This window comes from Ceratina calcarata, unplaced genomic scaffold, assembly GCF_001652005.2.
Source record: "Ceratina calcarata isolate Rehan_Ccalc_2016 unplaced genomic scaffold, ASM165200v1 scaffold151.2, whole genome shotgun sequence".
NCBI classification, from domain to species: domain Eukaryota; kingdom Metazoa; phylum Arthropoda; class Insecta; order Hymenoptera; family Apidae; genus Ceratina; species Ceratina calcarata.
Genome location: NW_017136308.1, coordinates 1 through 13,846, shown reverse-complemented (window position 1 = coordinate 13,846; position 13,846 = coordinate 1). Strand labels below are relative to the sequence as shown.

Below are 13,846 nucleotides of genomic sequence, written 5' to 3'. Positions count from 1 at the left end.
CAAACGTTTCAAGCAGTGATTCTTATTAAAATCAAAAACGTCTTTTACTATTTTGTGATGTAATATGTTATTAAGTTTCAATTAATGTAACATTTTCTAAACTTACAAGATATTAGATAAGAGTTTATAATAAAAAGTGTGATAGTGTAATGTACATAATTTCCAGGATATCAGTATATTCTATACACTATATTTTAATTCTCTACTTAAAGGGTAAATTAGAATAATTATTTTAACGGTGCTCGTAAAAATGTTTTAATGTTGTTCCGCTGACGAAACGAGAGGCCAGTAACGTACATCTGACGCGAAACAACGTGGGAAGCGTCCTTCGCACATAACGGCCTTCCTGAATTGCGTGAGAAAGCCAAATTAACTTTTCGTTACATATATTTGCCGCTTCTGCGGTTCTGGACGCGCGAATTGCCTTATTCACTCCGACCTCCGATGCATTTCCCCGCTTGTTTTCATCTGCTCTTGCTTTCGAGATCACGCAACTCGAAAGCTACGCGTTCCACTTCTTCCTTTGGTAGTCCCTCTATTATATTTGAAGAATATTCACTTTCACTGACTTTTATCCTTCGAAAAATCTCCCTGTCTAGCCGGAAGAATTCCCGTAGAGCCGTGATTATCCGCTGAGTAATTTAGGTTATCAATTACAATGCAGCGGTTCAACATTAAGTGTGAAATACGTATGCCGGTCTCCTTTTGCTCTCAGAACTGCAGCTCTTGAAAGCCTGGCTGTGGTCGAGAGTCGTTAGTTTGAACTCTGAGAATGGAAAGCGGTGATCTTCCATTTTTCACCGTCTCTCATTGTCCGAGAAACTATTGTTTCTACGGAATGGATGGGAACCGTGAATATGTTGCGATTATTTTCTCAGCCTCTGAGCGACGGAGAGGAGTCACCTAAGTGAAGGCGATGATTTGGTTAGATTTAAATCCTCATGTAGGAGTTAGAATGAAATACAAGAGAGACCATTAATGTCTAATGCAGATGCGAAAGCTTATTGTTCAGAATTCAGTAGTCTTCAAACAGAATCCGTTTTACGCCATTCATCATGTAATTATGAACAAAATAAGAAACGACTTGCGTAACTTGTATGAACGATCAAGACGGTAAAATCATTAAAAGTGAAATATCAAGATGTTCGTTTCTATGTGGATATAGCATCATCGATTTCTACGTTAATGAGTTTCCTTCATTTATGTGAATTTTCGATTGGAACAATTCCTCGTGAAGAAACAACGTGCCACGGGGATCATTTGTAATGCAAATAGGATCATTAAGATTCATTCCCCACTTTCGTCGATTTCGTATATCGCGCAGAATATTAATTTCACGTGCTGACGTTAATTGACGTAAGCACTCCTACTTCGATCAGATCTTTGAAACGAAATACTATATGTGTGTATAAATTTTTCATACATGTATCGTAAGCTAAAATTAATAAAAACAAGACTTAGGTGATTTTATAGGAATCCATGGAGACAGATGCTAACATGGAGACAAGGCTTTTATCTAAATTCCTGACAAGGTAACGACTAAGAAGCAGGTATAATGCTGCACTGGGCAGTCTCATATACGACACGAGCCGCGCATACCAACTTGCCTCTAACAAGACACGCACGAATGAAACACGTGCATTGTGTATACATGTGCAGACTGGTTAAACGGTATAGAACCGGCAAGACTTCCGTCGCTCAGGGCGTCAGGCTCTAAGGTGCAGGAATTCGATTCGGTAGCAAAGCGGACGATACGCGCAGACAAACGAGGGGACTTAAGTTATTATACGAGAGTAAAGGATGAAACAGCAGCGAAACGTCAATCTTATCAAAATCAAATCGAATAGGCTCGCTTTCTTAATTGTTGACGAAGATCACACGCTCGTGTTTTCTTAACGTAGAAAGCCGAAACTTTCTTTATGACACGTGAATCAACTCCCGGTAATATACAAATCGGCGAACAGAAAGTACATAATTATACAGCTAATTAACTGATCCCAGTCCTTAGGTATCAGTTTCCCATCTTTATTTCCGCGAAGAAATCGTCTTTCCGTCTAGTCAGCGAGCACCGGGGGTCGAGGAACAACCTGTATCGTACGCACGAATACTGTACGTACACGCCTATTTCGTACACACAGGTGTGTACATTATTTCAATATGTACACGCGCGCGATTCGATCGAGGATGTTGTTAAACGAGCATTAATATACGCGCGCCTACTAGTACTCTGTACATACGTATATCCATCTAGCCACGCTACAAACGTAAATCCTGTTGTCTGCAGCATGCTCTCGTGGGTGTCGCTGCTATTGTGCACCGCGGCACCCACACCCATGCGTATACACGATTCTATTCTCGTGCATTCCGAGCCATGCGGGTAGTACAGGACCCGTGTAAGTTTCCTGTGTATTCCTACCCGAGTTCTTTACGTGTACGTAAAGTGCGTGTAGATGCGAACACATGTGGCCGTAAACCGCGCGTTTATTGTCTTAGCAATGGGGCGAATACATGAAAACGTGATGTCATATTGTACCGCGGCTTCGACAAAAACGGATCACGATCTGGCGTCGGTATCTCCGCTTCCGCTCGCGGCATATGCAATACGTTACACGTGTATTGATACTTGGACAGTTGTTACAAGTCGTATGTAAAGTACTATGTACTCTTTAGCCTCGTATATGTAAATGAAACAGAGCTTGAACTGCATAGAGAACAATGAAATAAAAATAATTCAATAAATCAAATATCAAACAAATATCAAATAAAGTTCATAGAAAATTATAATATTTCAGCCTATACGTTTATAAGTACAGAATTAAATATCCGGCGGTAGACTAATGAAAAGGCAAGATTCAAAGCCGGCGTTGATCGATCGATCAACCGGTATTATTGATCAACTGCGAATCGACGTGGTCGCGCAGGTGTCTAACGAAATGTGGGTGCCCGTTGATCTCGTAGGTAGCTCGAAGGCTAGAAATCAGATGATTTTTGCCCGCGTTTTAAAAGTATGAAGTTTTCGTTGAGTGAGGCCTCCGTCGCCCACGTCTATGCCGATCGGCGAACACAGCTGCGAGACATGGTAAATGAAAAGCTGGTTCCTTTCCCGCGTAGGACGACAGCGTGACGCGGTTACGGCAACATGTGCGAGCTCGAACCAAATGATCGAACAGAAAGTGAAAAATACGATATGCTTGTAAAGAACGAGATAAAAATATGTTATTTAATCGTCTGCAGCGATACGTAATTCATGTATACGTAACGAACTCGATAAAGCCTAATAATTGTAAATTTATCAATCCAGTTGCCACAGTATTCACTGTTAATTAAAAGTATTATATTAATTATTTCTGATAATTAATTATGGGTAGTTTGTAGCGTTAATCGTTTCGATTAAAGTGAGCATAAAGTCATCGTTACTGAGAGAGACGCATTGTAACGAGGGTATTATGGCTAGTTATGTATGTACGTCAATTGTTGAAAATTAATTGAGAACATGATATATACAGTACATGCGTGATTAATTTCATTGCTTCTCGTGTTCTCAGAATCAATCTGTCATAATGTCGGTGAACAAGGCTCCGATTATCCCCAAATATTTCAAGCTAACGAGTATCAGTGCTGTCGTTTTATTTTATTAGCTGAGTATAAGAACTCTTTTCAGATAATCGTTAAACGAAGCCGTTAATTTGGGAACGCAGTAAACAACCCACTAAATCGTGTACTGAGTATTTATACAAAGAGATGTAAGAGATGTTCCATAGATACCAATTCTTCGTATCGATTCCGGTACATACGAACCTTGGACTAAATATACGGGAATCCCGTTGCATTATTATGCCACTCACGGTTCTCGGGAATGCACTATAGCGTGTGAGACAAGGTCCAACGTCTCTTACCCGTCGACCTGCCCTATTCCTACTATTCTTAAGCAGGTCCCGAAAAAAACCGATTTTGGCCACAATGGAGTGTAATCGCGTCTGCTTTGCTTATGTACGGCCAGAGGAATAATCTCAAGTAATGTTTGTCTACTAGAGATACGTCCATTTAATTGTGCAGACATTAATACTACTTGCGTGTCTTAAGATAAAATTAATGGATGTATTTCTTGGTCTTTAAAAGAGCATAAAACTTTTCTTTGAAGAATGACCGAAGTAATTTACGTCTGTATGAGTCATAACAATCATTTTGATATGTTTAATGACTACTCTGTAGAGAAAGTGAGTTCTCGTGATCATATCTTTTCCTTCATAGCAGAGACCTAACTATCCTCAACCATTTTGAATGTAAGAATAGTGGCTCCACACCGTGGACGAGGCTGAGAACAACGTGGATGCATCTGGATGAATCGTAGCAGGGGAAAATGTCTCGCAGGTATCTGGTTTGACGAACCACGATGCGTGCGAAGTGTATGTGTGTGCGTATCGCGTGAATTTTCGCAGGTGGTGATTTTTTGTACAAGACGAACAACAGAAATTATTGAGTGGTTGGTCGCGGATCGAAACGAGGAGGAGGAGTGAGTCTTCGAAGCGCCGTGATCGCGGGGCGTATCCCAAAATCGTCGGGGAAACTTACGTTTCGTCCAGTAAACTGTCTACGTTACGCGATCGCGATACGCGCGTCGTGTGTTTAATCGTGTACCGTGGGAAAAATCACGATTGTGCGTGAAATATCCAACTGCGGATGAGGTCGAATTGACGGGGGTTGTGCACGGCTTGTTGAGGAGAATCGATTCGACGATGACGAGTATGATGACCACCGAGGTGATTCATCTCCGCGAACGACGTTCTCTTGTTTAGTAACAATGTTTCCATAATCCTGCCTCCAAAGAACATCGGCCAATAATCATTTAAACAACAGACGAGAAAATCTTTTTCATTGTCGTCGATTGCCTTATTGTGAATCACTGCCAATGTGTAACTCGGCCGACGATTCTTACGTACAAAAGCTAGGTTATCTGCAACTTGGTGATGAATCAAGTGACGCCGGCGGTACGTCGGGTACCGGTAGGGTCACGGGATCACGACCCGAGGCCCAGGTACCTGTATCGAGGAATGTCGCCGGCAGAACAGATGTTAGAGGGCCTAGCAGACCTGTTGGTGCCATTGAAAGTTTTATTGAAGGCAATGCCGATACCTGCAGGCAGTTAGCAACTGATTACAAACTGTACGAGAGAGAAAATATAATAGCTGCGTCAAGGTTTGCCACACCGAAGCCTGTGGAGCAGATCAATGCTCAACAGCAGCAGCAGCAGCAGAATCAAAATCGTATGAGTCATCAACAGGCACCAGTATATGAAAACATTGATTACTATCCGCAACAAAGCCAGCCACATCCACCGTATTATCATCCAGTGGAATCCAGAAAAAGTCCGAAAAGTAGTCCCAGAGGTTCTTTAGCAAGTGAATCGTACGAACCCACTTTCAGAAAAGCACAACCGCAGGTTCCCACTGGAAACAGATATCAGTCTGCTTCACCAGCAAAAGAATTGCCTCCATATGAGGCTCCTCCTGTGTACGAAAATATTCAAGAGGTACACTTCCCAGAAAATACACAAAATAAGCCAGGCCCTCAGGTTCCACCAAATTATTATCATCCAGCGACAATAAATGGTGGAGATTATGTTATTATGACTGGGAAAGTACAAAATCAAAGGGGTATGACGCAAAGTTTGTCATACTCTCAACAAAGAGGAAGCAATATACGTGGTCAGAGCTATGATGGCACAAGCTTACAACATTCTGTTGATTCCCCTACATCAAGGTACTTACAAGGATCTTCTTCATCCTTGGATCATCAAGCTAGCAGAAGTGCCTATGTGCCGCCATCAGAGTTGCAAACGCCGACCAGAAATTTTAATTACAACGCTGAGCAACAACCACAACATTCCCCCAGATCTAGGCTTCCTTATCATAGTGAATCTCCACCGATACGTTTACCTCCGGAACCTCACCATTATCGTGGTTCATTGGATAGTTCGATGAGCGTGCAGCACGGATTTAGAGCATCAAATCATACGGAAAGTGCTCAACAGCCATTATACAGGCAGGAAAGTCCTCATAATTATAAACCGTACATGGAATCGAACACAAGAAATACAAATGCGAACATGAACACCGAGACGCAAGCCAGAAATTCGCCTGTCTATGGTGGAAGACCAGCAGATCAATCCGCGTGCCGTAATTCTCCATGTTACTCTCCAAGCAGAGTATTACCACCGAACGAGAGAAACTATCATCATCAAGAATCAAGACCAGATTTTCCTGCCAGAAATTCTCCAATTTATTCTTCGAACAGATCGTCGGAGCACTTGAGATTAACTAATCTACAGAACGATAGAGGCTTCGTTCAAGACACACCCGATCCTTCGGAAACTTCAAAACCATCTGTGTACTCGCCTAGCCGCATTGATACTTCCAGAGTTGTAGCAAACAACAATATTGCAAGGGGTTCTCCCAAAACAAGTCCAACTCACATTCAACTATCTTCGGATACGACAGCACAAAACGTGATCAGTTCGCCGAGACACATGTCATCATCTTCTACGAACAATGTTATTGGAAATCCTCTACGTGGTCAAATACAAACACCGGTGACTACCAGCACACCTACGACTACGGACTTCGACTCAAATGTTCACGGGCCTAGGATCACCAGCCTCCCCCCTGGAGTGACCAGCGGTGTAGCCGGCCCGGTTTTTTTAAATGCCGGTGTCCCCGTGTTACAAAGACCATCCGAACATGAACCGGAGGAAAGAAAGTCAGTCAGTCCACCGATTAAACCGACAGTTGGAAAGGGACTGCTACCTTACAATGTTATACCGCCCAGGCCTTCGGTAAGAAACTAGCTTATTAGATAAAAAAAAAATCACTAATCCCCTGGACTAGCTCATAAACTTGGGTTTCTCTTGGCTTCCTCTTCGTTTACAGAACCTGTCGTCAACGTAACACTATAATCACATTAATTGGGTTAGGGGAACGCATGGTTGTTTTCAGTTTGTTTTGGCTGAACGCCGACCGTTGATCTAATTGCATGCTAATTTTGATACATATAAATGGAACGCGATTGATACTGACAATTGAAAGATTAGGACTGCGTTTACTGTGCTTTTTTTGCCAATATCTTTTATATCATTACTTTGTATGTATAAAATATATTTTCTGTGCCATAAAATTGTACTTGTTTTATTACATAGTATATGTACGAAGGGTAATATGAAAGTTCTTTTAAAGCATGCATCGTTTTTGCATTTAAGTGATGATCTCAAAAAATATCACCCGCTATCACTGGTATTTTACGTAATGTTTGACCCACGTAAAGATAAGATTAGCGGTTTACTCGAACAAATATATATATATATTACGAATCGGCTGATGGATGTTCTCTTCCGTAAAGTATTAGAAATTCAAACGGTTGTTATTCTATCGCTCTTAACGTTGCACGAAAAGAAACGTTCGCGATAATTGGCAACATCTCCCGATTGGTGACGAGTTTTTTCCTCGAACTTGTGCTGAATCACATGCCGTAAATTATCTATTCCTGACACAACCGCTGTATATACATGTACTTATCGCGGAATATTTTATTTGTAGACCGCATATAGATATATCTTCGCGTGAAGGATGCAACGCAATAACATTGCATTGACAACTCTTCGTTTTGCCTCTAACGTTGAATGTCATTGTTAGGCGCATGCAAATTTATGTTCACCTGCGACTAAATCCCATTCCAGTTTATGTTATCATTTGTCAGTACCGATCACAACATGGGATGCGATTTATTACTTGTAGGGGCCGACCGAAGCAGAGAGGAAAATAGAGGAACTGACGAGACAACTCGAGGAAGAAATGGAAAAGCAGGAAGAGGAAGGGGAATACTTCGGTAAGAAACAATCGTCGCGGATATTTATGTCTTAAAAACTTCTGCGCAATAGTTGTCTGGTAACTATTTTTATTGTCAAGATGTTTACGCAGCTCTGTTTGACATCTTCTGGGGTCGTATAGTAAAACAATTATAATTGAATGTAATCAAGCGACTTTTTCCGTGTAATATCACAACGAAAAAGCTCACTTACTTGTATTCAGCATTGCAAAAATCTGTCGTCGATGAATTTAATTTCCTACACGATCACAATCAGAAGAAACACAAATCATGGCATTGTGCTAATTCCCACGGCACAAGTCCTCCCTCTGGAGATCGGTTTCGTAAAATGGACTCAAGTTTCAATGTGTCGCGAAATTTTTTTAACGCGAGATTTCGTTGACATTCACTCTCTACCCATTCGTTTCCACCTACGTGTTTTCGCACCTACGTGAATCACCATGGGTGTATGCTACATGCGTTTGTTAGGTGCACACATGCTCGTCTTTTCTCCTTTGAGTTATTCATTTCTGAATTCGAATATCGCAAGCTGATGTTCTTATTGGATACTTCTCTTTGACATTTAAGCCTTCTAAAATCAATGAATGTGGCAATTAAGAACATTATTCCCCCCACGTCCTCAAAATATAAATAGAATTGATAGACATCTGAAAATATCAATGATGATACAATACAAAACATCCTATTTATGGATTCTGAAAATTCTTAAGATATTTATTCGTTTTAGAAGTATAAGAAATACCACATTCTTCATTTTAAAGACTTCGAATATGAACTACTGGCACAATTATACAAGCGTAAAATATTTATCAATGCGAATAAACATACATGTAAATTACGTCTACGATCACGACTATGTTCGGCTCTACATTTTTCCTTACATTCAGAATAAATCATGGTAGATAGTGCTTTGGATTTTATTTGAACGTAGCCTAAACGTGGGCAACGAGGAATTGAAAGAACCGTGCGAGTGCGAATAAGAACTTCAGTCCAGGCAGCCAATCTCAGTCGAGAAGAGGCTGGTGTTTACGTGAACTTAGTATTCTTCCTCGTTTTTCTGCACGTGTTTTATTCTTCATGTAACGTGTTGTACACGGCGAATTGCCGTGGCCAGGTCGCGCTCGCTGCAGTAAGTAATCTCGTTATAGATAGACTAGTCTGACTCGTTAGCGGATTCTAGTTCGAGCGAGACTGGCCCAGTGAAACCGAACTGTTTAATCGAGACTACAACTGTCAAACGCTGAATGCGAAATAAAAGATTCCTGCGAAGGGAATGGCAGGGTCTGTGTTATTCATAGAGGATTGTAAGTTCGTTTCTATCAATTGTGCTTCCTATTGTATCATATCGTTATCCTGTATTTCTGACAGATATTGAATCTAAAGAACAAATCCTATTGGCGAATATCGACGAGGGTATTTTTAAACCCCGCTGAACGTGACTGAACTATAGCTTTGCTTTCTTGGTTCTTAAAATAGTTTGAGGAGTGTTTATAACGTTATCGTTAGGAAGAATGTTATTTGCATGATTTTTCATGCAATATTAAAATGGATTCATGAATATTTTTCCATAGGTATCTGTCACACATGCGGTGAGAAAGTAACCGGTGCGGGCCAAGCCTGCCAAGCCATGGGCAACCTGTATCATACCAATTGCTTTATATGCTGTTCATGTGGGAGAGCCTTGCGCGGTAAAGCCTTCTATAATGTTCACGGAAGGGTATACTGTGAGGAAGATTATTTGGTACGTAAGATGGTAATCGCGGTAAATATATTAGCGGAAGAATGACATAGCTTATAGAATATTGTGTTTGCAGTATTCTGGTTTCCAACAGACTGCCGAGAAGTGCGCAATCTGTGGTCATCTCATTATGGAAATGGTAATTAACACGTTGATTTAGTTTCTGCTTTCAATATAATTAATCATTTTACATTCTTTTTGTACGCAGATATTACAAGCTATGGGAAAATCCTATCACCCGGGATGCTTTAGGTGCTGCGTTTGCAACGAATGTCTGGATGGTGTTCCATTCACGGTTGACGTTGATAATAAAATTTATTGCGTTAACGACTACCACAGAATGTTTGCCCCAAAGTGCGCCTCTTGTGGAAAAGGAATCACTCCTGTTGAGGTACGATACTTAACACCCAACCGCGTTATATTCATACAATTGGATCTCACTTTAATCGATACCATTTGATTTTCAGGGCACCGAGGAGACGGTACGAGTTGTTTCCATGGATAAAGATTTCCACGTAGACTGTTACGTCTGCGAGGATTGCGGCATGCAATTGACCGATGAACCTGACAAACGATGCTATCCGCTCGACGGTAGGCTTATGTGTCGCGCGTGTCACATTCAACGCATATCTCACATGCAACCCAGAGCACCACAACCAGTATCTGCTAGTTATCAGTTCATGGGATAAGTTAAGTTAAATATATTCCAAGTTGAACATTTCGAATTTAATGCTCACGTATCGATCATCCAGCAATATAAATATTATAAGAATTGACTGACAGACAAGAAGACGGAGTTACATATGCCTAATTATTTGTGAACGTAGAGATTTATACAACAAACAAGTATCGATGTTTGCAGTAAGATCATTAATCAGAGTCTGCGGAAGGAATATAGTCTAATTGTTCTACAACAGGCATGGACATACTTTTTATTCGCTTCCGACTACTGCGTAAAACTCGCCTAGCGAGTCAATCTGTGTGGGTCCTATAGATAAGCATAGAATGTCAGTCTACAACATACATTAAATCGTACTAAAATCTTTTAAAATTGTGTGGCGTGGGAGGCAACTTTGTCCATGCCTGCTCTAAAACATTAGACTAACAGAGCAATGACTGGGTATTTACAGAATCGAAAATACTTACACTGCCTTTTGGGATCAGCTGTACTGTATAGACAGGTCGATGTTTAATCTTTTCGTAAATATATATATACATATATTAACGCGATCTTATATACATGAAGCGATATTCCATTGACAGCTATTAATATAGATAGATTAATGGTATATTTAATATATATATATATATATGTGTGTACGTGCTATTATTTATTTTGTCCAAGGTACTGCGTTCACGTATGCAGTGGTTTCGTTAGGGTGAGCAAGTTGCGCAGGCAACTGTGATATATTAGCATAATAACTGCATCGTCATTAAGCAATGATTCCTTATTTTAGATCTTGTATATAATATATTTGTAACCATGCCTGTGAGGATATGTTTATTATCTAACGATCAAAAATTCCAGACAGTTCCCCGGCATGGTTTAAACATAGCGTATTTACCATATGCGATATATGTATTGCGTTCGCTAACAGTATTTATTATGACGGTACATCATATATCAATTATTAGTATCGAAACATTGTTATACATTACTCTTGACATTTATCGATGTTACTCAGGAAGTTAATGACACTGTTGGCGTTTAAAAAGTATATATATCTTAACGCTTGAGCGTATGAAAAAGTGCGATTCGGTGCGCTGAGGACATAATTTTAGGATGCTGCCAACGCACAAGCCCGTGCTGCCAAAAACGAACTTTGCTACTTCGTCTTTAATATTTCCATGTCTATAGTGAATTTATGCTACAAGTATTGTAGATAAAAAGTACAATGTTATTTAAATAAGTGTACGCATGGTATATGTAAAACAAGACGATCGTTCAATAAAGAAAAGTATACCTGCCTAAACACAATCGTGTTCAGTTCGTATTTTCGCAGGACTTCGCGAAAGGGGAAATGAATTCATAAGCGGTTCGTGTAGTATTACATACAAGATTTGTTCTTTATCGTAACACAATATCGTTTACACATTTACAAGAGATAATATACATTCGTTCGTTCAACGTATTTCGACTCACAATCAAACTATCCTTTATCCAGATGAAAATCAGTCAGCCTCGCTAGTATCAATTTAGTGCTACGTTTTCGGTGGTTCCGTCTGTCGTTCTACTTTGTATTCTGCTTTTGCTGGTGCTGTTTTATTTGATTCTGTTGTCTAAAACACATGACAAATTATATAATACGTTTTATTAGGAAATCGACAACGGCGCCTGTTAAGTCCTAGCGAAAAGCAAAAAACAGAAGATAAAGTCGAGAAACTCTAATCTCTAACGATAGAATGTAAACCTACACACAGTATCATATGCAGACTACATCAAGAAGGCATGTAACAAAGTAGTTCAGATATCAGTCTTAATTGATTAAATTTATTCACATATAAGAATTGTGTACGGTTATACCTTGTATATCTCTTGCGACTGTTTACGAAACGACAAAGGTTTTACTAATCCCGATTTGCTAAGCCGCCTGATGGCCATTGTTGTACCACCTGTGCATCACATACGTGCTATTAATTTCAATCAATTTTCCTTACAACAATCGTCGTTTAATTACCTAGAGTGACTGTATATCTAAGAGGTGTAAATATTTTATAAAGAAGGTATGTTAAGGCCCAGGTTCCAGCATCAGACCTTTTCACCATATCTATATACTTCTGATTGAAATGCACGATCTCCATAAGCTTTACAATATCGACACCACTGGAAGAACGGACATCGCAAAGTAGTATGAGTAGCAGAAGTTAGCAGACAAAATTACGTTCAACAGTGCTTACACTTTAATTGTTGTATAAAATATAGCTACCCAACCTAAAGAGGTAATTATGTGGACTGGTACTAAAATATGCCAATAATCCTTGGTCATCTGTTTCATTTTCGCGAATAGTGACTGCTTTTTCATCTCTGTTTTTGGAGTGTACTCTTTGCTAGCATTTGAATTACAATAACGCGCCACCAAGGCATTCCTATTAAACTTATGCTTGAGTGGCATTTCATGTGCTTTAACGTGATTGAGGAAAGGAACATAATTGCACGACAGATTTCTACGGTACGGGTATCTTTCTGGAATCGATTATATCAAAAGCTTGCGTATCATTTAACGATTATAAACGCTGTCGATCTAATCGAGCGCATTAACCTACCAAGTTTAAATCTCCAACGCCTCGTAGAAATTTCTCCGAAGAGATTTTTAGTCGCTAACAAGGGACTGAACCCTAAGCTGGACGAGAATCTTATGCCTCGACAAAAAATCATCTCCATTTCGAAAAACCTGTTACTTTCTTAACGCTGTTACGACTAACCAACAAACTCGCTTTGAGATTATTTAATTACTCGAGTTAAAAATGATGTTAATGTCGTACGCTTCGCAGACACAAATTGGACAGGACATACCAAATGATCCTTGCGTTCTAGCGGCGTTGGCGTAAACTTATATTTGTGAAAACTGCATAAATATATTAAAAACTCACATGTTTTCCGTATCGTACACTATAAAAGACTATTTGATAATCGAAAACGGGAACCGGCGATAGTTGAGCCATCTGCTCTGCTCCCTCTGCTCTCTGCTCATCAAGTTATACGCACAGTGTTGTATATTATTTGTGCCCATGCCCCAATCGGTGGTCAGATTCAGATATCGTGTCATCACTTTATACATTCAAGTACGCTAACCAAATGATTATTTCAAGTATCATGCAGTCAGATAACATAATATCTTATTTTCAACTAGTAAATTCTAGTGCACGCCTCAAATATCCCACGATGTGCCCAACACTGTTACAAAGTGTACCTCAATAAATAAGGAATAATACTCGCATTACGTTAAAATATATTTGCTGTTTGAAATTTCGTACAAAAATTAGAATTTTTCATCGTTGTGAGAATAAATTTTTGATTAATCATACACGATTTTAATATAAAATACCATGCGCATAATGAATACACAAATATGCTTGCTTTCTATCGGGTTGCCGCCGCGCGTATCGGTTAGTGATGGGCACCATCGATTAAAAACTACCGATGTAGTCTATATAGTAGCCAACGATACTTTTACTCGGCTAAATCTCTGATACTATCGACTACATCGAACCAAATTCAGGCGGCTGCTT

The 13,846-nt window shown here is 39.8% G+C and overlaps 2 protein-coding genes and 1 long non-coding RNA gene across 4 annotated transcripts in view; 1 reads left to right on the top strand and 2 right to left on the bottom strand.

The window, feature by feature from the left end:
• The window catches only part of LOC113465194 (uncharacterized), a 13,169-nt gene extending 6,610 nt beyond the window's left edge, over positions 1 to 6,559 (bottom strand). Inside the window, exon 1 of the long non-coding RNA XR_003390035.1 lies at positions 6,473 to 6,559. This is a non-coding gene — a long non-coding RNA (uncharacterized LOC113465194). The remainder of the gene's footprint in view (positions 1 to 6,472) is intronic.
• jub (LIM domain-containing protein jub) lies at positions 4,064 to 11,589 on the top strand. Its single transcript, XM_018036618.2, has 6 exons — positions 4,064 to 6,832; positions 7,788 to 7,878; positions 9,450 to 9,619; positions 9,693 to 9,755; positions 9,825 to 10,007; positions 10,084 to 11,589. Exons 1-6 carry the CDS (start codon positions 4,910 to 4,912, stop codon positions 10,303 to 10,305), a joined length of 2,652 nt encoding a protein of 883 aa, XP_017892107.1. The 5' UTR covers positions 4,064 to 4,909; the 3' UTR covers positions 10,306 to 11,589.
• Positions 11,590 to 11,657: 68 nt separating this feature from the next.
• LOC108632198 (protein FAM210A) lies at positions 11,658 to 13,293 on the bottom strand. 2 transcript variants are annotated; one of them, XM_018036620.2, is made up of 6 exons: positions 12,881 to 13,293; positions 12,515 to 12,800; positions 12,295 to 12,440; positions 12,141 to 12,229; positions 12,032 to 12,050; positions 11,658 to 11,896 (listed from the first exon to the last, which is right to left on the bottom strand). In XM_018036620.2, the coding sequence occupies exons 1-6, from the start codon at positions 12,996 to 12,998 to the stop codon at positions 11,880 to 11,882; spliced, it is 675 nt and encodes a 224-aa protein (XP_017892109.1). In that variant the 5' UTR covers positions 12,999 to 13,293; the 3' UTR covers positions 11,658 to 11,879. The 2 variants fall into 2 exon arrangements, with proteins under 2 accessions (XP_017892109.1, XP_017892108.1); XM_018036619.2 differs by lacking the exon at positions 12,032 to 12,050 and having other exon boundaries at positions 12,881 to 13,292.
• Positions 13,294 to 13,846: the final 553 nt, after the last annotated feature.